The sequence below is a fragment of the Meriones unguiculatus genome, chromosome 1 (genome assembly GCF_030254825.1).
Source record: "Meriones unguiculatus strain TT.TT164.6M chromosome 1, Bangor_MerUng_6.1, whole genome shotgun sequence".
NCBI classification, from domain to species: domain Eukaryota; kingdom Metazoa; phylum Chordata; class Mammalia; order Rodentia; family Muridae; genus Meriones; species Meriones unguiculatus.
Genome location: NC_083349.1, coordinates 9,684,409 through 9,706,853, shown reverse-complemented (window position 1 = coordinate 9,706,853; position 22,445 = coordinate 9,684,409). Strand labels below are relative to the sequence as shown.

General features: G+C 47.3%; 1 protein-coding gene across 2 annotated transcripts in view; it reads left to right on the top strand.

Moving 5' to 3' along the window:
- The first annotated feature begins 8,788 nt into the window (after positions 1–8,788).
- The window catches only part of Cpxm2 (carboxypeptidase X, M14 family member 2), a 105,902-nt gene continuing 92,245 nt past the window's right edge, over positions 8,789–22,445 (top strand). Inside the window, exons 1-2 of one of the 2 annotated variants that reach the window (XM_060381253.1) lie at positions 8,789–9,220; positions 19,733–19,831. In XM_060381253.1, coding sequence (XP_060237236.1) covers positions 8,926–9,220; positions 19,733–19,831 — 394 coding nt within the window. In that variant the 5' untranslated portion in view covers positions 8,789–8,925. The remainder of the gene's footprint in view (positions 9,221–19,732; positions 19,832–22,445) is intronic. The other variant, XM_021654892.2, reaches the window with a different exon arrangement.

Below are 22,445 nucleotides of genomic sequence, written 5' to 3'. Positions count from 1 at the left end.
GCAAAACTGCACAGGAAGCTTCTCCCTCACTGTATGCAAGTGTGACTCTGTGGTCTGGCCTCAAGATGGGTGGGTGGGGCAGGAAGGTCACAGAGCCTGGGAATATACCTAAGAAGGATGGGATAGGAGCCAGGGAAGGGACAGTAGTGGTGGAAAGGGAGGAGAACCAAATGCCAGCGGGGAAAATCCTTAGCATGGTCAAAGAAGGGATTCTTGAGCTTAAAAATTAAAAAAAAAAATGGATGAGTTCAGAAATTGGTCAAGACTGGGTCTTTGGAAAGTCCTGTGTCAGCCTTACAGAGTAGCTGCCCCATGCCAGGAACTATGGTAACTGTATCCTACTTGAGTTCCTGGGACACATATGAAGCCAGAGATGGAGAAGACAGTACTGTGACTCAGCCTTGATGACAGCAAGGCTCTGCTCTAAACACTCTGCCTGTGTTCCTGGGTTTATCATTTATCTCCACACTTCACCTGAAAAAAAAAAAGGAACTATTTTTATCTTAAATTCTTATTTTTGGGAACTTGGTATTTGTATACAATGAAATATATGACCCCCATCCATCACCCCCATCTTCTCCTTTCAATTCCCCTATATCCCTTCCAACCTCTTTCCAATCTCATATCTCCCCCCCATAACCCATTAACTCCAGTAGGTGTTGCTCATACATAAATGGGTGTGGAGCTATCCACTGTATCATGACAAACCTACAGGTACCACACCTTCTAAAATGAATGCCTTGTCCTCTCCCAGCAGTTATCAACTAAAATAGCTCCTCAGCAAGGCATGGGGCCTGGAGATCATCTACCCCATCTGTGCCAAAATTTGGTGTGATTGGATCTAAATGCTATGAGTCTGTGAGTGTAACAGCTGTGTCAGGTCCAGAAGACAGCATTTCACAGTCCTCCACCCCATCCTCTGGCTCTTTCATTCTTTCTGCCTCCTCTTTCGTGATGTTCCTTGAGCCTTGGTGGAGAGGCCTAATGTAGATGTCCTCCTTAGAGCTTAGTACTCAGTCTCTTATTCTCAGCGCCTTTACCAACACATCTCTGCACTGACTGACTGCTGATGCTACAGAAAGAAGCGTCTCTGTACAAGGCTGAGGACAGACCAAGTGTGTTGGCACTGGGAGAGGGGAGGACCAAAGGGAAACTATTATATTCTCTTTCTTGGGTGAGGCCACCAAGGTGCAGAGAGTTATCCCGGCCTGTGCCGGAACATAGCTGGTGAGCCTGAGTCCGATCTGACCACAGAGCCCGCTCTCTGCCAGCCTGTCTCTCATTCCAGTCACGGGAACCAGAGGAGAATGTCAGTGCTGGGGTCCCCAGAGGAGAGAACACGACTCAGAGACAGGGAATGAGGGATGTCACCAGACAGAATGTTCTGAAAAGGGATCTCCAAAGAAATGACACCTAAGTTGAGACCTGAAAGATGAAAGGGATTTTATTTATGTAACTAATAATTGGAAGGTAATTGGGAAAGAAACTAGTTCATACTGATTTTACTTGTTGCTAGGCTGTTTTCATCTTCCTCAGCGTATCTCCTTACAGGGTTTGGGGGCCCTAAGGTGTGTATCTACTGAGATAGGGCCACTCAGATCCTGGGACCCTGCAAAAACCCATGGGTGACATTCAAGTCCTGATTGGGCAAATACAAGTCAGAGACTAATGGCCCCAGTACACTCTAATGTCTGTCATTCCATATCCCTGCTCAGTGACAAGCTTAATTCAACTTTCTTGGCTGACTGAGACACGAGTTGGTCTGGCTCTAGTTTTTGCTTCTTTAAGAGGCCGGTTGTACTTGTCAATTAGCCGTACAAAGTGGGAGCCCTCTTCACACTACAGAGCCCCAAGTTCCTAACCTTAGGCTCTGTCACTGTGGGGTGAGGAAGGACTATGCTTAGGTCATGAAGGCAGGACCTTCCCTATTGCTGAGCCAGTTGTACTAACATGGAGAGGGACACCTGGGGGCTTGCAGTGGTCAGCAGAGATTGGTCATCAGAGATGGACCATGCAGATCTCCATGAGGGCCACTCAGGGGAGACGTGCTCCAGGGGATGTTCAAGTTCATGCCACTTTCAGTATATAGTTGTTTTTTTTTTTAATTTTTAATCGAACAACTATTGAGCTCAACAAACCTAAACACTGAGACTCAGATGCTCTATGCTGAGAGTTGTATAGGATGTTCTGTGCATTGTTTCATTAAATTCTCACCAAAATTCCTTATTTACTCAGGTGGGGATCATCCCACTTTGCAGACATGTAAAGTGAGGCTGGAGTTTTGCAGCTCTCTTCAGGTTGCACCACTAGTGTGGTAGTCAGGATGGAAAATCTCAGGCCTGAGCTGTAGAGCCTGTAAAGCCTCCTGGGTGCTTCAGGCCCTCATCTAGTTACTTACTCTCCTCGATGGGCATCCAGTTCCACATTGGATGTCTCCAGTGGAAGCTGCATACTTATTAAGGTAAAAGGCCTATACACATCCATAATTAATGACTTCCTGGAAACAGGAAGGAGAAAGGGCCCTCTGTTTGGTTCACTGCAGTTTGGAAACAAGTCTGAGAAGCTTGGGAATTACAACCAGGTGATGGCAATGGATACCAGTTTTGGTTGCTCAACCAAAGCATTGGTTCTTAGGCCTTGGGATGTCTAATCATGCCAATTTGATGGGACATCATGTTAACATGGAAACATGCCTCTGCATGTGAGACACATATGTGACAGGTTTCTAGATGGGGTTAGCTGAGATAGGAAGACCCACTGTAAATGTGACTGACCTTGGGCTGGGGTCTTGGAGTAGTGAGCTGAGTGCCCACCTCCTTCCTTTCTGACTGTGACTGCAATGTGGCCATCTTCCTCAAGCTCCATCCTTCACAGACTGCTCTTTCATGGTGGACTTCACTCTCAACCTGTGTGCTAAAGTAAACTCTTTCTCCCTTAAGTTGCTCTTATCAGTCCAGGGCACTTTATCACAGCAAGGAGAAAGTGGTACATACAGATCTTGAGCTTAATCTTTGTACACATAGAAATGGATTTTCAGTGACAGTGTTTATCACCCAGAGTGACAGCTCACCCTCATTTACACATGGTAGGAGAAGTAAATATGGTTTGGCAGAAGCAAAATTTGGGCCCCAGGCTTCTCCAAGGAGTTCTAGTCTAAGAAGCATACGATTCCCAGTTGAGGATAAGTAATGAGTGAAATCGAGATGTGAAGGAATGATGCCAAGGCTTTAAACCAGATCTTGTGTCCGGAAGGGTGGCATCTTGGCTTCTTTCACTGCTGTGGTGATAAAATACTTGGACAAAAGCAATGCAGAGAAGAATCCACATAGTCAGTCAGGGCGGCAAGAGCTTGAATCAGCTGGCCACACCACATCTGCAGCCCCAAAGCAGAGAAGGCTGAACGCTGCTGTGGCTCCCTTTTGCCGTTCATACAGCCCAGGGCCCAGCCAGTGAGTGGCACCTTCTGCATCGTGAGGGAAATCTTACTGCTGTAGTTAAGCTAATGAAGATACCCGCTCCAGCCCCAGATATGCCCAGAGGGTTGTCTCCCAGGTGATGTTAGAGTCAAGGTGGCAATTAACAATGACTACTGCAGTAGGGAAATTCAACTGGATGCAATAACCTATAGCATCTCTCCTTTGGGTGTCATGATCTCAGGTAAGTGCAGTTTCGCTATTAATCTACTTACCTGTCTATCTATCAATATATCACAGACATTGACAAAGAACATTTTACAAATGTTTTATTTTGTCTTTTTTTTTTTCCAGAGCTGAGGACCAAACCCAGGGCCTTGTGCTTGCTAGGCAAGCGCTCTACCACTGAGTTAATCCCCAACCCCTGCAAATGTTTTATGAGTTTGCATTTGCTTGCTTATTTGTGTTGTACCCTATGACCTAGAAGTAATCATAAAGTTATTGAATAAAAATCAATCTTTTAAATATAATAATTGGTTTGGGCTAATTATGACTTGAATGAGAAACATCTCCCATAGGATCATGTGTTTAAATACTTGGTTTCTAATTGGTGTGATATTTTTGGAGGTTATGGAGCCTCACTGGAGGAAGTGGTCACTGGGGATGGACCTGAAAGTTTTATAGCTTTCCCCACTTCTTGTCTGATTTCTACTTCTTTTTCTTCTTTTTAACAAGCAGCTGCTACCTATTCCAGCCAGCACTGACAGAGTCACATATTCCTTACCATATGGACTGTATCCCCTCAAACTACGAGCCAAACACATCCTTTCTCTCACAGTTGCTTTGGTCCCAGGGATGACAAAAGTAACTGATGCAACACATGAGGTGATCAAAGTCTGCTGGATCTCAGAGGATGCTCAGTAGGCTCTGACTTTTCTGGGTCCAGCATCTCCCCAGGTGTCTGTTGGGGAGCTTTCTCAACAGATTTCATAGCCGTGTCTTGTTATTTATAAATGGGATAGCTCGTGCCCAAGTAGGCTTCCCCAAAGGTCAAACTGAAAATGAAATCACAGAGTAGGGAGAAAGCTGGGTTCCAAGGGGGACCCATGAACTAAGATTAAGACATCAGAAGATGCCAGATCTACAGGGCATAAGGCTAAGAACAAACATGTTGAAGATTAAATATGAAATGTATAATTATGTAGTAATGAGATTGAGACAGTGCAAAGGACAATGCCATTTAAATCACCACATCTCAACATAGTAACGAACAGGAAAAGCCCTCCAGCTTCATAATTATAATCATAGTTGCCATAACAACTCAGTATCTTTCTCCCTGAGCATCCATCTCCAGATTGTATTTTTAGAAATGGGCTGTGCCTGAGTATGTATTTTCCTTTAAATAGCAGCTAATTTTTTAAAATTACTGATCCTTCAAAAAAAATCTAAAAGAGTAACAGTCACAGGGATAATTAGGGAAATGAGCAGGTGTGAAAGTCCATTATGAAAAAAAAATTGCTATAAACGTATTGATGTCTTGACAATATTTGTTTCAACAGAATGTTCCATGGAACTGCGCAGTCTCTTGTTCCTTGTCAAGCAGCTTAACATAAATCTCCTTAGTGAGGCTCATAAATATTTGAACAATTATTAGCTGTGTAAGGTGTTTGAGGATTATTTGACAAGTACAGATTTATGTTGTATAACAGAAATTGGCTTAACGGCATTCTGAGTCTTGGGGATGGATGAGCAGACAAACATTGGCTTACCTTACTTAACAGAAATACAGTAACAGGTTCTTGAGCAAAGCAAACAATGAGCTCGTGGCAACCTCAGAAAACAGGAGGGATCCAAGCTGCCGTTTTGGTCCCCCTATCTCTCTAGTCGCTGACATGCAAGCTGGAAAACCTGGGTTTATTGCATGGCTAGCATCCAAGATAATCCCCTGTTTTATCGGCTCCACTCATCCCCTGCAGATGCTCCCCACCCTTCGTTGGGGTCTCAGACTGAAGTTAGATAGAAACATTATAGGTCAAGAACAAAAACGGTTTCAGAGAAAAACAGTTTCTGGCTGGCGCTGTGAAAGACCTTCTCTCAAGTTTAGTCACATGATAAGATTTTTCTGTCTTTCTTGTGCTCTCTTCGTTTCTGCAGAGGACGTAGAATTGGCAGATTATCATAACCACTAGTTTCTAAAGAGTTTATAAAGGCTGTGCCAGAGGTTACCAAGAATACACCTTACCATGGTCACCTGTTGGGAGTGGAGAGGACTAATTTTAAACATGGTGAGCCTGAGATCTCATTTAGATGGATTGAACTTGTGAGGGGTCCTCACTAGGGGAGTGTCATTGGACCTAGAGAGTGGGGGGAACCCTCACGTGCATGATGTCCTGCAGGCCAGAGAGCTGGAAACAGGGAGACCAAGTCAGTGAGGGACTTGGCATAGGTCTCTGAAGGAGACACTAAGAGCCGAGCAGCAGGGGCACAGGGAGAGGTTTTAAAGAATGATGCCAGGGCTGGGAAGTAGCTCACGTGGCAGAGTGCTTGCCTGCATCCATGAAGCCCCGAGTTCAGTCTCCAACACTGCATAAGACCAGGTTTAGTGTTATACACCCATGATCGAAACATTTGGAAGGTCTCTACCAAGAAGCAAGAGGATCAGCAGTTCAAGGCCATTCTTGGAAATACAGTGAATTGAAGACCAGCCTGGGCTGCACAAGACCCCACCTCAAACAAAACAAAACAAAACAAAACACAACCCCAACACCCCCAAAACTACCCCCCAAAAAAGCTGAAAAGAAAAAAGTATCGTTCATGGGGCTTTCTGATAACTATCACACAGATGAAAGGAGAGATGGGACAGAATACGGATTGAAGAGACTTCATCAGTGCAGCTGGGAAGGCAGAGGCCTTCCATACAGACAGGCAGGCATTGGAAGGCAGGAAGAGGCTTGGAGATGAAAACGAAAAGTTCAGCTTTGCTATCCTCTCTGTATTTTGTGACCTCTGACTGGATGCCACAGGTTTCCAAGTGAGCACCCCCCGAGAGAAGGGGAGACAAGGGCTCCTCCAGGAGCGCTGCTGCCGGCTGTCACTCTGGAGGGCTGGCTCTGAACAATCCGTCTCTGTTGTGTTTGTCCTGCTTGCTCTAATTACACATCTCTCCGGGGAAAACAAACAAGCAAACATTAGCAGTGAGAGCTGAGACGAGCATGGCTCACTTCCTGATTGCACATTCGGGATGTGCAGAGATACACATTCAGATGGGGGCATCCTCTGGAAGCTCCCCAGACATGGCAGTGCAGGTGCATGCTGCATTGCTGACCTGTAGTTGCCAAGGGGAGATAGAAAATGCTTTCAGACCTTACAGGTTCAAGGCTACCAAGATGAACTATGCTCTAACTACTGGCTCAAGCAGGTTGTGCCTAGAACATTACCAGTTTGCCGTATGTCTAGGCATGACCTCAGCCATTCTGCAGGATTCAAGGGAAAGGTAGTGTTAAATTTCAGCTCCGTCAGAATCATGTGAAAAGCACTTGAGCCTAGTGTTTAGGAAGTTTTCCAGATCTGCATGGGCCTGGTGTCTGTGTGCAGCTAGAACACCTGGCCTGGGTGATGTATTGGACCACTGGGCAGTTCTGATCTATCTAGCTGGGACTTCAAGAGTGTGGCTCACTGATGAAGCATCTCTCCTCTGTGCCACACAAAGCTTTGAGTCTTGTTTTCTTGTCTGGAGTGGCTGGCTTTAGATAAAACAACCCCGGTGAGTGAGCTCAAGGGACATACACAAACAGAGAAGAGTGGATAGGATCCAGCCCAAATCCATGCTGGAATGCCAGGGGAGGAGGGGCCCTCTCTTCTGTTCTGGAGAACTCTCCTGGATTTTGGTTCCCAAGTATCCTGGAAGCTTGACAACTAGATCCAAAGCCCCTGGGTCCTTGTGTCCACTGTGATTTTCTCTTGCACTACCTTTCCACTTCAGAGTTCCTAAACTGTACCCCGAAGGCTGGCTGGGTGGCCTGGACAGAAACAATGAGGATAAAAGAGTGAGGCAAAGAGCAACAGCTGACCTGGCTACCACCCTGACATTGGGGGCCTCAGGCCCTCTCCTAGGTAAATGGGGAAGCCTTAGCATCATGCCCTCATCTCAGAGGCATCCTTGGATCATATTCCAGGCCCTCAGTGGCAGAGTGACAGACTTAAGGGCTCGCTGTCCTTGTGGCTGGCAGGCACTATGACGTTCTGGAGGCATCGCTACTGAATCCTTAGACCCTGTAAGTTAAGTGTGCAGAGTAGACTGATGACAATTGGTACCAGTCTTGGATCATCTCAGAGCCTTCTTTAACTGCACAAGCTCTTAAGAGTGGAGACTAGTCTTCCCTAGCTGGAGGTAGAAAAGATAGGGGTGATTTGAAGGTATAGCTTGGGTTTGACCTGTGAATTCTGACTGTGAGAAGCAAGGCAGTGTGCACAGACCCGAGGCAGGCCCTGGAAGGTACACAAAGCAGGCTGCAAAGCAGTCTCAGCGAAGAGCCAGTGAATAGATGGAACCCCATGTGTGCCACTGCCAGGACCTGATTTTAGCAGTATGCTGAGCGGGTATGAAAGCCACCACCCCACCCTTCCCCCACCCATGACTCTGTTGGCCAACTTGCCTTCTGACTTCAACTTGCCGCTGTTGCCTCAGACATTTAATCTGGGCGTCGGTAAGTCTCTTATTTTAAGCCTGTCTCCATCTGTTGGAAGAGCCACAGGGTATTGGTGCGGACCCCGGGTCCCCAGTTTCCCAGCACGGAGAGAAGTTGGGGCCACCAGCTTCCTCCTGCTCCGCTAAGAGAAGACGAAGAAAAAACTGAGACAGACTGTCTAAAGGTGGGAGGCACTTTCTCAAAGCGAAGGGATACCTGGGTTTTCCCGACAAACCCGACCTAGGAAGAGACAAATGTCTTCTTGTAACTTATGTCTTTGGCTGGCTCCATTTTCTCCAACAGAACCACACTCTGGAGTATAGACAGCAGGAGTTCCCATACTCTTAGGCCTTACTCTCAGAGAACTTCATCCAGGGAACTTGGGGTTCCTACTAGGCCTGGGGTCACAAGACTGGTGGACATTTCAGGTCAGTCTTAACTCAGGTTTGTTCTGCAAAATGAAAGCCCTGAAATTCTCTCCTAGGATCAGCATGCCCCGTGCCAGCAGAAGGGATGCCCAGAAGGACAGAATACTGCTCTACAACGGAGGTTGCCGACAGTCTTTGAGTGAATGGGCTTCCAACACCTGCGAGAGGCCCCGGGGCGGGATAGGAGGGAGGGCGGGTCTGCTTGCGCCTCTCTTCTCCTGGACGCGCCCCTGCCCGCCCCGCTCCGGTCCAGCCCCGCCCGTCCGGCCTGTCCCACCCGCCATCTGCTCCCGCTGCAGCGCCCGGCGCCCCTATCCCTGGCTGCAGCCTTCATCTGCACCCCGCCCGCCGCTCCCGGGGACTCTGACCCTGCCCGGGGAGTGGGGCAGAAGGGGCATGGCCCGTCTGAGGGTCGCCTTCCTGGCGCTGGCTCTGGCACTTGTGGTGGTGGCTTTGGCTGGGGTCAGAGCCCAGGGCGCAGTCTTCGAAGAGCCCGACTATTACGGCCAGGAGCTCTGGAGACGCGGGCGCTACTCTGAGCATCCAGAGCCAGAGCCGGAGTTCTTCTCGCCTCCAGGGCACGAGAAAAAGCAGGAGCTGCACCAGCAGGAGCCCAGGCCGCCCCAAAGGGCTACCAAGCCCAAGAAGGCTCCCAAGAAGGAGAAGTTGGTTGCAGAGCCGCCTCCACCAGGTAACTTTTAGGATCGGGCAGCCTTGAGGGGGTGCTCACGATCGCGGCACTCCAGGGAGACATCTGGCTTCCCAGTATGCTTCCCTGAGTGAGCCCAGCCAAAGTCCTGTAGCGCCCACTACTCATTAGAGGCTGCATCTGAGCTAAGCCCAGCTCTCTCTCCCTGCCCCCTCAGGCAGAAAGGGAACGGCGTACTTTGGGAAGTTGCCTGGGAAATGGGTCCCGGTGTCCTAAGATTGATGCTCCACCAGCAAAGGAGGTGTCTGTGGCTTCTTCCTGCTCTCCAGAGGCATTCTCTTCAGACTGATTTTATTCATTGGCATGCGACTGGCTGGTGTGATTTGGCAGATGGCCTTGGCAAGGTTTGGTCAGTGGCCTTTATTCACGCAGTGCCCCTTCTCAGCTCCCTCCACTGCCCCACCCCCTGTCAGGGGGCCCTTTGAATCCACTCTGCACAGGATGGCCCAGTCCCAGCTGGAGACTTTGGACCACGCCTGGTCCCTGCAGCAGCCAACATTCTGTCTTCTTGGAAAGGGCAGACTACAGGAGCCCTGAAAAGCTGGGAGTGACTGGCAGCCTGGAGTGCCCTATCCATCCCTCACACTCATCTCAAATTCATCCTCATTTTTTTTTTCCTGCCCGGGCCTTTATCACAAACCCTGTGAAGAGGACTTTCTCTTGTTTCAGATGGCGACTGCACGGGGCATCAGCAGGACAGGGACCAAATTCTATGCCTTGCAGTGTCTGTCCCTGAAAGGAGTCATGTGCCAGGTCACAGAGCTCTGAGCTCAGACGTGGCTTTCATTTGGTTAGATGGATATAAAAATCACCAGCCAGGGTGGCAAGGAAAGATGTAGAGCCTCTTGAGGGCCTGGTGCCATTAGAGTACCACCTTTGTATATAGAAGGCTGAGTCCCTGCCAGGAGCCATTGACACTTCTGTGGGTTGTGCAACCCCAAATAGAACTATTGGGACTGCTCGATGTTCTCTGGGGGAACTGCTGTGGTTAAGATGTAGAAAAGCTGCAGTGGCTTGACATCAAGGGGTGGGGTGAAACACTGACTTTGGTAGTGTCCACTGGTCTCATTTAGTTCTCTTCCTGGCTCTGGAAGATGGCAGCCTTTGCTATACTATTGATAAGGAGCCTTAAGCTCAGACAGGGGAAGTAATTTATTTTGTCATTTTTTCTGCTGAGGAGAATTGAAAGCCTGCCTTACCAGCCAGGTCTTGGGCTTGCCATTTGGGACCTGGAACTTGGGTTCTACTTTTTAGGCCTCACCTGCTTCACCTGCAGATAGAAAGAACAGCGTATGCCATTGCACTTCAGTGTGTCTGATGCTGCAAAGCCTTTCCTAGCATCCTTTAGTAGGACCTGGACTTTAAGCTGTGTTTGTTGCACAGGAGCCCTTCATTCAATTCATTTATTGAAAGAAGCCATTCATTCAATGGTTTCCAACTATCTGCTCAGCACCAAACTTTAGGTGAAGCCCTAGGGACAGAGAGCATAAGACAGACTGGCCCCAAGGACCTCACAGAAGGTGTGTGACCTTGGGGAAATAATCACAGGTGTGCTGAGAGTTGCAGAGAACATGGGATGCCAAGAAAATAAATAGACGGGCTAGGCCAGTGCTTCCCGGGAGGATGGCGGTGTGTGTGTGTATGACTGACTAGGTCTGATTAGTGAGTCAGCTTTGTTTGGGTATGTTTACTGGTGACCAGTTATAATCTTTTCTTGGTGGCTCAGAGATTCACAGCCCAGGCCCGGCAGTGGCCCCAGCTGATGTGTCTGGGGCTCTGCTATTACAGCCCGGAAGTAACTTTCCTTCCTTTCTGGAGCATCAGCCTTGGAATGGGATGAAGGAGAAATCAGGTATAACTTGATTTGCAAGGCAAATGGTCATTTTCTCTTGGGAAACCATCCTGAACCATCCTGCAGATAAAGGTTGGCCACAGGACAGGAATTCAACTGCTCCTGGTGAATATTTAGCCACCCTGGTTCTGTCTCCAAATGAAAGGTACACACTGAAGCACCAGAACCAGGTTCAGAGGCCTTTGGGAGTTGCTTCCTGGCTCGGTACTATTTAAGCCATTTTCCTAATGAATCAGGTGGGACATTTTAGAGCTTCCCCAGATAGGATGACTGTGACATTCATCACATAAATTAATGCCTCTCTTTCTCCCTCCATCTCCCTCTCTATCCTTCCTCCTGCCAGTGTGTGTGTTTGTGTGCGTGTGTTCAATAAAACTTTCATCTGTGGAGTGCATGGGCCTGCGTTTAATAGGGGAAAGATTAGATTAAAATGATCTTGGTTAGGGGACTCAGCAGAATTTGTGCGTTTCAATTGCACAGAGAGAAGAAAATAATATCCACTCTAAGTGGTGGCTTAAGCATGGCACTCACAGCACTGTGGAGGCATCTTCTGTGTGGCTGGCTAGCTTATGAAGAGGTTACTGATCTTAGGAATATGCTTCAGAGGAAGAAAGCTGGGGCTCTGGTCTGGGGTGTTAGATGCAAACTTCTGGAGTTTTCTGTGAGACTGATGCATGCTGGGTACCAGGGCAGGCTAGGCACCGAGGTGGGAGCAGAGGGTAAGATTGAGAGATGGATGAGAGCGTTAAACAGAGAACTGATTTTGGTACATCATACTTGGAGACAGTGAAATGTTTTCTGCTTAGCCCTGGGAGCATAAAAGCTGGAGTTGATGAAGGAGACATTGGAAAAGTGTGTGTGGTGGGCACTAAGAGGGCATTGTATGGGTCCCTGAGGAGGCTGGTGTAAGGTGTATTTGGTCTGGCTTTGAGGTTTGGCTTTGATCCTTGGCAACCGAGAAATGTCCCATGGATGCCACATGCTGATATCTTTGGAGTTGGCTTGGAAAAATGGAATCCTTTAGCCAATCAAGAGTCCCTCCTGGTGAGCATTCCTACTGTGATGGTTGGTTGTCACCTTGACACACCTGAGGAGAAGGAAGCTCAATTGAAAAATCATCTTCCTCAGACTGGCCTGTGGATCTGCCCTTGGAAGGACTTTCTTGATTCCGTAGGACGGCCCGGTCCATATTGCGGGTGGTGTTTTCCTTTGGCAGGCAGACCTGGGCCATATTAGGATGGTAATTAAGAGAGTCAGCAAGCAGCCTTTCCCTGTGTGCCCTGCTTCAGGCTCCTGCCTCAGGCTTCTCATTCACGACGCCATAGAGGCATCTTCCTCTCCTTTCCTAGCTTTCCCTGGTGATGAACTATAACGTGGAAGTTAAAATCAACCTATTCTTCCCAGGTTGCTTTTGGTCATGGCGTTTATTGCAGCAACAGAAGGGAAACTAGAACACCTACTCTGAAAGACTAAAACTTGAAATGCTTCAAAATCTGAGCCCTTTGAACACCAGCATACTCATACTTATGCACAGTGATTATGCAGCACACTGCTTTAAGTCAAAGTTACCTCCAGGCTATGCGTGTGGTGTGCATGACACACAGATGAATTGCATAGTTGGGAAAAACCTTGGAATCTGAAGTGCCTTTGTTCCTAAGAACCCGCACCGGGGATGCTTAACCAGCACTTCATTTTCAGTGGAGAAGGGCCCAGCTACCCTGAAGGGACGAGAGCCCTGAAAAGTATTTACTTAAAGGTTTAGTTTAGAATAATTACAGACTCATATGAACTTACAGACATATTATGGTGAGGTCCCATAATCCACCCCTCAGCTTCCACCAATGGGAAATCTTGGCTGACTCTGGTGTAAGTCCTCCCCACATTGGCATTCTCGGCATTTTGGACCGAGTATACACGTGCTTGGAAGGATTTGGTGTCCTGTGAAGTGCAGGATATGTAGCTTTGACCCACGAGATACCATGAGGACCTTCCTCTCAGCCCTCACAGACAAAAGTGTCTCTGAACTTTGCCAGCCGTCTTCTAGGGATTGAGACTCACCACTGTGTGTAGAAAGCATGACATGGGACATTATAAACACTATTCGTTAGCTTGTAATTTACATTTCAGGAGTTTCTCCATGGGTTTATGTGTATGCTCGAATGTGTACGCATTTCAGGAGTTTCTCCATGCGTGTGTATGTATATAATGCACATATGTGCTTGTGTGTGTGGGGGGTCTACCAAGACATAGGTCTGTGGAAACCTTTTCTAAGGGTTAGGGGATTTTGGTGTCATAGTCTGTCTGAGGCCTTTCTTTACGCATCAGTTTGGCCCAGAATATTAGAACTTTTAGGAAAATAAATGGTCACTGTGCAGATTCCTAGGCACTGCAGGCTTCAGACAGCGGCTCTTCAGCCTCTACTCCACTCTTGTCCAGATGGGTTCTTCCCCACTTCAGGGTCATCATCAACTCACTGGACAGGCAGTACTGATTGCTAGACTATTCTTCTTCATTGACAACCTTCTTCTGACTTTATTTATTCAGCTGTTTCTGGTTGAATTCCAGTTTCTGCAGCGGAATGCTTTGAGGTCCCCAGGAGTGAGTCTCAAGTCCCTAGTTTTCATTATCCATCACAAAGAAGAAGAGAGCAGGCCCATGGGGTTCATGCCAGTGGATTCAGGGTGTGCTTAATCCTCTTTTTATAGGATAAAATGTAGCCAAATGCTGGGCAGTGGTGGTGCACACCTTTGATCCCACCACTTGGGAGATAGAAGCAGGTGGATCTCTGAGTTCGAAGCCAGCCAGGTCTACAGAGTGAGTTCCAGGACAGCCAAGGCTACCCAGACAAACCCTGTCTCAAAAAACAAACAAACAAAAAACCAAAATGTAGCCAACTAATAGACTACAGTTGCATAATTCTTCTGTCTTTTCCACTCACAGGGCAGATAAAAACAGCATAACAAACAAGGCTAAGGATAAGTGCTTTGGGTATTGTGTTTTCTTCCTCCTTTGCTCCTTGGGTTAGAAGCTGGCTCTGATATGGAGGCTTTAAATCTGACTTCCCACTGGCTTCTTTGTAGTGTTTGCAGGCACAGGCTAGAACGTACCACTGTTAGGATCTGGACAAACCCACAGGGACACCCCCTAGTCCTGAGCTAATCGCTCTGGGATATGCAGTGTGCAGACAGCCATGTTTGTAGGTCTATGTCCAGAATCATCCAGTTTGCGTTTAGTATGTGTTGCGGCCCAGCTGTCAGAGGAAATAATAAAGGGTGGTTATTTGAGCACATTTGCTTATAAACAATTCCCTATCTGTATGAACTGTTATTGGTTGATGGGAAGGGCTTTCTTGCAAAGCTTTGCCTCCTCTCTTGTTGGGCAAGAGCAGCTGGCCTCTGAAGGAAATACTCCATCTTAGGCAAGAGTGAAGGATTAGGAGTACATGTTTGTAAATATTTCAGCAGTATTTTTAATAAGCCCAGGGACTATCGTTAGCATACTTAAAGAACAAGAAAGCCTTGATGTCAGCCTACATGCTTTAGCGTTAAACCTGAAGTATTTCATCCAAGTCAGTTCCCTGCAAAGCTCCAAGGAAAAGGATGAATTTAGGAAAAAAAAAGCATTGCCAGCCACCTTTTCCAGAACGCTTTCCAAAGCTAACTCACTGCTGGCCCACTCCCCCTACCTGTGCCAGTGGCTCTAGTAATCAGGGTTGTGCCTGGATGATAGGGGGTGGAGACCCTAAAAGAACCCAAGAAGCCAGAGTGCATGCTGTGGTTCTAAAACAGTCGTAGCATTTTCCTGTCCACTTCATGTGTCTGAGGGGCAAATCCCAAGGTGACCAAGCTTCATGCCAGGCATAAAACCAGCTTTAGCTCCAGAGCCTGGATTTTGTGGTGAGGCCACTTTTGCATGTCCCAAGGGGCTAGAAAGATGAGTGCTTAGGCTTGGCGTCACCAGCAGTGACAGGCTCTGCCCTCTGAGGTCCACATAACCAAGGCATGTGACTTGCTCCCTGGTGAGCCTGTTAAGGAGTGAGAGATAATTAGGGGCAGCACATGTGTGACACATGTGACTTTCCAGGCCTTGATTCCTGGAGGACTGTGTCAATAATACAGTGCTTGTCGAGGTGTGAGGTTAGACGGACATGGCCTTCCAGGTTCTGATGGGAGAGAGGGCTTCAGGGGGGGCAGTTTGGTATCACCTTTTCCCTGATTCTGGAGTACTTGCTAGGTGGTGCCCTGTAGATGCTGGCAGACAATGCTCTTGGGTTGTGGCATCTCCTTTTTCCTCTCTTCAGGCTGCATGAATTCATCTCTGGGTACAGTGCAGTACCTGCCTGCTTATCTCAGCAGAACCCAAACCCAGGCAGGTAGGTGCCCAAGGTACCCTGCACAGCCCTCTACAGAGGGCCCATACCTACCTGCACACATGCACGCATGCACCTTCCTGCTTGCTGCTGTTACTGAGGTGTTCCCTTGAAGACAAAGAACTCCATGTGGGTGTGGCTGAGAGCCAGGAGGGCGGCTGACTGCACAGGGCAGTGGTTCTCAACCTTCTTCATGCTGCCACACTTCCTGATACAGTTCCTCAGGCTGTAGTGACCTCCAACCATAAGAGTATCTCCACCGTTCTTTAATAGCTGTAATTTTGCTACTTTTATGGACTGTAATGTAAATATGTGTGTTTTCCGATGGTCTTAGGTGACCCCCATGAAAAGGTCAGTCAGCCCCCAACGGGATCATGACCCACAGGTTGAGAACTGCCGGTACAGAGAGTGGGTGTGTTGGTTTCAGAGACACTCCTGTGCCAGCTGAGCTCACTGCCCGTGTGCCCTGGGCCCAGGGGATAGAAGCTCCCCAGGCTGTTTTCCCATGAAGGATACAGCTTCCAAGAAGAATGGACAGAGAGAGGAGGGGCCAGGCGTCAGTGGGTAGATTGATTTGAGCCTGGCTCAAGGTTAGCGTCACTGCTGTCTCCCTAGTGACACTTCTGCGTCCCCTCCCTGTCAGACCACTCTCACCCATGACCAGATGCAAGCATGCCATTCAAATGCTGCGTTGATTCTCAGATTCACTCCACTACACACCCTGTTTTCTTTGACAGTGACACTTGTCAGAATTATAAAGAGACACAGGCTCCCCCCGCCATGTGTTTTCTCCCTTTCCTGCTTCTATCTGCATGGAGCAGGAACTTTTCTTAAATGATGTTTTTTAAAGTTATAATATGATTATATTAATTCCCCTCTCCCGTTCCTCCCTCAACCCCTCCCATGCAACCCCTTGCTCGCTCTCAAATTCATGGCCTTTTCTTTAATTGTATACATACATTATGTGTAGTATATAAAGTATTATGTGTTGTGATATTATATATAACATTATATATTATACATTATATGATATAACATTGTATATATACACACAAACATACACACACATATATATTCCTAAATACATAACTATAACCTGCTCAATTCGTATAATGTTACCAGTATGTTTATGACCTCAGTGCTGACCACTTGCTATTGGATAACCAGTTGGGAGGCTTTTCACTGGAAAATTGTTTCTCCTGCTTTCAACATTCCTTAGTTGCCTATAGTTCTTTGCCTAGGATTGAGACCCCTTGAGCGCTCCTCTTTCCATGTTAGAATATCCACTGGTGTTGTCATTGTTTAGATTTTGTTTAGGCAGCCAAGTAGATAGGACTTCACAGATGTGGTCTCTCTCATATTTCTAGGTGGCAAAACTGGAAAATGTCCTGTTTCTCTGGCTCTTACAATTTTTCTTTCTTCTTCTTTTTTTTTTTCAATGATCTGTGAACCTAAGGTGCAAAAATTATGTTGCAGATGCATCAGTTGGGACAGGGCCCCCCATAATCTCTTGTTCTCTGCATTTTGATAGGCTGTGGTTGTCTGTCATAGTCTTTACCTGTTGCAAAGAGAAGTTTCTTTGATGAGGGGTGAGAGCTACGTGTATCTATGAGGCTAAGAATAAATATTTAGAATATAATTAGGGATTATGCTGGTTTAATAAAGTAGTGGATGTAGGCTCTCCTCCAAGACCAAGGTCTTCACAGCCCTGAGGAGCTAGCTAGGTTTCAAGTACAAGGCATAAGTGAGCTCTAGGTCCAATTAGAGTTATTAGTTAATGCCAAAGTATGTGTGCCACTGTTGCAAACATGCTATGCTGGTCTTTGTTGTAGGCAATAGGCATCATAGCTGGGTAGGACTCTTGTTTGCTTGGAAGCTTGCATGGTGCCTTCTGATAACACAAGAACTAATCCTCAGGAGGAAGCTTTCAGGTCATATCCAGATCAGGTCCCATGTTCAAATATTTGTTAAAATAATTCCAGCCCTGGGGAAGCAGAGGCAGGAGAATCCCTGGGCTGTTAACCAGCAAATTCCAGGTAAATGAGACACACTGTTTAAAATTAAAGAAAAAAAAAGGTGGACAGTGCCTGAGGAGCAGCTGGGGTTGTCCTCTGAGGTCCACGCGTGTGTGGCAAACCGGCATATCCACTCCGACACATGTACACACACAAGCGCGGCAGGACACATTTCTGAGAGAGACATTTGGGTTGCATTTCTGGGGAGCCACCGAGGGAAGCTCATGTGGTGGGTTTTCCCTCCTGCCATGGATTCCTTACCAAGAAACATGGAAGAACTGCCAGAGCCCTGGGCCAGCTCCCTGCTTCGGGGGAGTGTAGAGCCCCGCGGCCTGGAATTTCCTGGGGAAACAGAGACTGCAGGGAAGCAAAGGGCTTTTCAGTTTGGAGTGGGTGGGGGTTTGCTACTGTAAGCTCCTTGTGTAGCAAAGGGAAAAATAGTTTTCTATTAAGCCAGAGGGATTATATTTATCACCAAGTACCAGAATAGAACATGTGGCCAGCATTAGCGGTGCCGCTTGCTACTTTTAAGGAATTCTGCGTTGTCACGCGGCCCAGATGGAGATGCTGATTTGATTCTGGCTCCTTCTCTGAACGCTATTTCCACTTCTCTTTCTTCTTTCATCTGTACAGACCATATGGTGCCTTTCTTGCTCTGGGGGGCGGGGGAAGGAGGAAGGTCTGTGGAAGAGGCCTTTGTGCTGGCGGGGAAGGCCCTTTGGAGTCCATCATTAGCACTGTTATGTCCTGGTTGGCAGTGGCCTTGGAAAGCCCTCCACCTCACTCTAGGCCAGCGATTCTCAGCCTGTGGGTCAAGATATCACTGGGGATCACGTATTAGATATATACATTACAATCCATAAACAGTAGCAAAATTACAGTGATGAAGCAGAGATGAAATAATTTCATGGTCATCACAGCATGAGGAACTGTATTAAAGGGTATTAAAGGCATCATTAGGAAGGTTGAGGACCACTGCTTGACACCTTTATGATCCCAATTGTAAAATGTCCTTCCTGTCCTCTGAGGGCTGAACCTTGCAGTGAACACATCTGGTAAAGTTTGGAGCCTGCTGCTCCTGTTAGCTGTTAACACATGGGCTACTGTTGGTGACGTGTGGGCCTTGGGATAATGCTGCCCAGGTAGAAGGAAGAGCTTTCTGTCGTACCTTGAGTGTTTCACAGGTATCATTTTGTGTCTTTGCTCTAATTTCCTGCGTGGCAGGCTCTGCTGTCTTCCTCTGTTGAAGAGGGAATGAAGTAGAGAGGTCAGGCTGGTGGCCCTTGGGACATCCTGGGTGTACGTGTCTGTGGGCTGTGGCTGGCTCACATCTCTTCCACTCCCGGGAAGGGAAGGCTGTACCCCCAGCCCTGGGTTGGCTAGTCTTTATACAGAAGCCTTCTCAAAGGGCGAAGAGCTCTGTATGCCATTCCTGCTCTCAGAGTCCTGGGCGATGAGCTGAGCTGAACAGACTTGCCTGGTTCCTTCCCTAGCTGGATCCTGCTTCTCCTTCCTCCCCCTCAGCACTTCACGGGCAACCAAACCCCTGCATTAGGCTTTGCTTGGAGGCAACTTGACTCTACACAGATGCTATCAGTTCCCCTCCAAGGAGGATTAGATTGAAGTGAAGAAAGGCAGTTTAAAGATGGGAAGGAGCCAATCATCATGAGAGCAGAGGGCTAGGTGTGCCCGCTACACACCCATTACACACTCCGTTACCAGGAGACTTGCATGTCCCTTGTCCCAGGGGACAATTTATGCCAAGGGTTGTTACAACAGGGGCAGGAGAAAAACATAAGGAGAAACTGGAAGGTTAGCAGGGTCACATCTGACTCCCAGGTCACTCCCCAGTTAGTGCGCAAATAGACTCGCCCACAGGCCTGCAAACCTTAGCCTTAGAGAGAGTTGGATGTGTGGAGCTCAGCACGGGGGAGCATGCTGGCTTTGATGTCCACGTCCAGCCTTGACCTCCAGTTCCAGCTGTTACTCCCAGTTCCTCTGGGAGGCTCAGCAGCACTTTGTAGGCTTACAATACTGAACAGCATGTTAAGTTGTGCATGGGTCCCATGAGGGGTAATTATCTCCATACACACTGAGCATCTTTTTCTTTAACCACAGACCCCTTAGAGTCCAAGAGTCTGGGTACTGGGGAGCAAAGCTGGAAACAGCTTTCTGCAGGAGAGGACTGCAACTTCTCTTATCCAGAAGCTTCTCTGATACACAAAGTGACATTATCTTTCTCTCTTTTTTCTTTCTAGGTAAAAATAACAGCAGAAAAGGCAGAAGAGGCAAGAGTCTTGAGAAAGCTGCCAGTGATGATCATGGTGTCCCCGTGGTTCATGAGGATGTCAGAGAGAGTGAGTGAAGCTCTTGCGGGGTCCCTGCCCCACTTCTGTCATGGCTGTCTGGTCATAAATACCCTGTAGAGAGATTGTCTGGACTTGTGTCTATTCTTAGCTATTATGCGGGAGTGCAGACATTTCAGCAGCTCAAACTTTTCTGGGGGGGGGGCATTGCTGTCTCATCAAGATTTTCCCATTAAATTGCTCAAGTTGCTTCCAAATTACCTATTCCCTCCCTCTTGGAAGCCCATATCATTATGATTTTTTAGCTGCCCACAGCCTTCATTGGATATTTCTTGTCTCCCAACCTAGCACATGGTCTCTGGGGTCAGAGATAAAGTCTTCTATTTGTGGAATCTGCAATACTAGTCCTGACCTCCTGCAGCCACGTGGAACTTTTGGTCATGTGATTACTCACCCTGGTTTGTTCAGTGGGAGGCTGGGTATATAGTTTGACTGACAGAGTGCTTGCCTGCCATGCATAAAGTCTTAGGTTTCATCCCAGAACTGCACACAACAGATGCGATGTGCATACCTATCAGACCAGCACTCGAGAAATAGAGGCAGGGGGTTCTGGAGTTTAAGGTCATCCTCAGCAACACAGACGTTGGAAGACAGCCTGGGGTAGATGAAATCCTGTCCCAAAACAAAACAACAAACAAACAAACAAACAGACCACCCCAAAACCAAACCCCCAAATTATAGAAAAAGAATGCTCACATGTGATTAGTTAGTTCTAGTCCCGTGGAGGAGCGCTGGCCCGTGGGCTGTAGCTATGAATATTCTTAACTATTTTGTCACTAATATTGAATCTTTATTGTTCTAAACTTCAATATTCAGGATCATTTTCCTGCTTATATTAGTAGCAGTGGCAATGTATTAAGTGTGTATGTAATAACCAGATTCTTTGCCCAGTGTCTGACCTTCCCAGTACTGTGCTGAGCATTATGGGTATTACCCTCTTCGTCCTCCTTCTCCTCCCCCTCCTCTTCCTGTTCCTTCTTCTCCTCTTGCTTCTCCTTCTCCTTCTTCTTCTTCTTCTTCTTCTTCTTCTTCTTCTTCTTCTTCTTCTTCTTCTTCTTCTTCTTCTTCTCCTCCTCCTCCTCCTCCTCCTCCTCCTCCTCCTCCTCCTCCTGCTCTTCCTCCTCTTCTTCCTCCTCCTCCATTCTTTGTAGATTAAAGGGAGGGGGCTGCTTTGGCCAGGGTTGTGTAGTTAAACAGAGCTCAAAATGAAAGATTCCAGGATTATTGGCTTTTTGCTTAGTAATACAACATACGAAAAAAATCAGCAAGACATTTTACAGATTTGCATAGGACTCACTCTCAACTGCCTCATCCACTCATGACTTGTGCCACAGAGGTGACTGTTGCATGTTTCCTTAGGCACAATGATGGGTTTGGGGCTGTGTTTCCAACCAACAGCCTGCCATCAAAGAAATCACTGCTCTGACTAACAGAATGTTCTCAGATAAAGAGAAATCAATTCTTATGAGCGTATGCAGTCATTTATGGAGCTAAATGTGTATTCCATCTGAAGATGGACACAGAAGTGCCCACTGAAAGAACTCTGTCCCTTGGGAGGATGTATTGAGTGTACAGTATGTAGATTGGGCTGTGTTTCTGACCTGATCCTGAGGCTCAGGTCCTGTAGCCTCTGTGATGGTTAGCTTTTCTCAAAATTATTTTTTAAAGTTATTTTAATTTTTTTACAGTTTATTCATTATATATCCCAATTGAAGTCCCCTCCCTCAACTCTTCCCAGTTCCACCCTCCTTTCCTCTTCCTCCAATACCTTTCCCCTAGTTCATGCAAAGGGGAGTTCTCCTCCTTTGCATCTGCCCATAGCTTATCAAGTCTCATCAGGACTGCCTGTCTTCCTCTGTGGCCTGGTAAGGCTGCATCGCCAGGGGCAAATGATCAAAGAGCAGGCAACTGGATTCACAACAGAGGCAGCCCCTGCTCCCCTCACTTGGGGACCCACATGGAGACTGAGGCATCAATTGGCTACATTTGAGTAGGGGGTCTAGGTCCTCTCCATGCATGGTCCTCCATTGGTGCATCAGTCTCCATTGGTGCAGGACCTCCTGGGCTCAGATTCTTTAGCTTTGTTGGTCTCCTTGTGGGGCTCCTGTTCCTTCCATGTCCTTCTATCCCTCCCCATCTTCTTCCTTAAGACTCACTGTGCTCTGACCAAAGTTTGGCTATGTGTCTCAGCATCTGCTTTGATCCCCTGTTGGGTGGAGTCTTTCAGAGGACATCTGTAGTAGGCTCCCATCCTGTTCTCCCTCTTCTACTGCTTCTGGTGTCTGTACTGTTTGCCATTCTGAATGAGATTTAAGCATCTTCCTAGGGTCCTTTTAGTGTTTAGCTTCTTTAGGTCAGTAGATTTTAGTATGACTATCCTATATTAAATGGCTAATATCTGCTAATGGCTAATATTTGCTTATAAGTGCCTGTATTTCTGTCTCTGGGTTACCTCACTCAGGATGATGTTTTCTAGTTCTATGTGATGGTTAGCTTTAATCATCAACTTGACCCCATCTAATGTTACCTGGGAAGAAAGTCCAAATGAAGAATTGTCTACTTTAGGTTGACCTGTGGTTCTATCTGCAGTAAATTCTTTTAATTA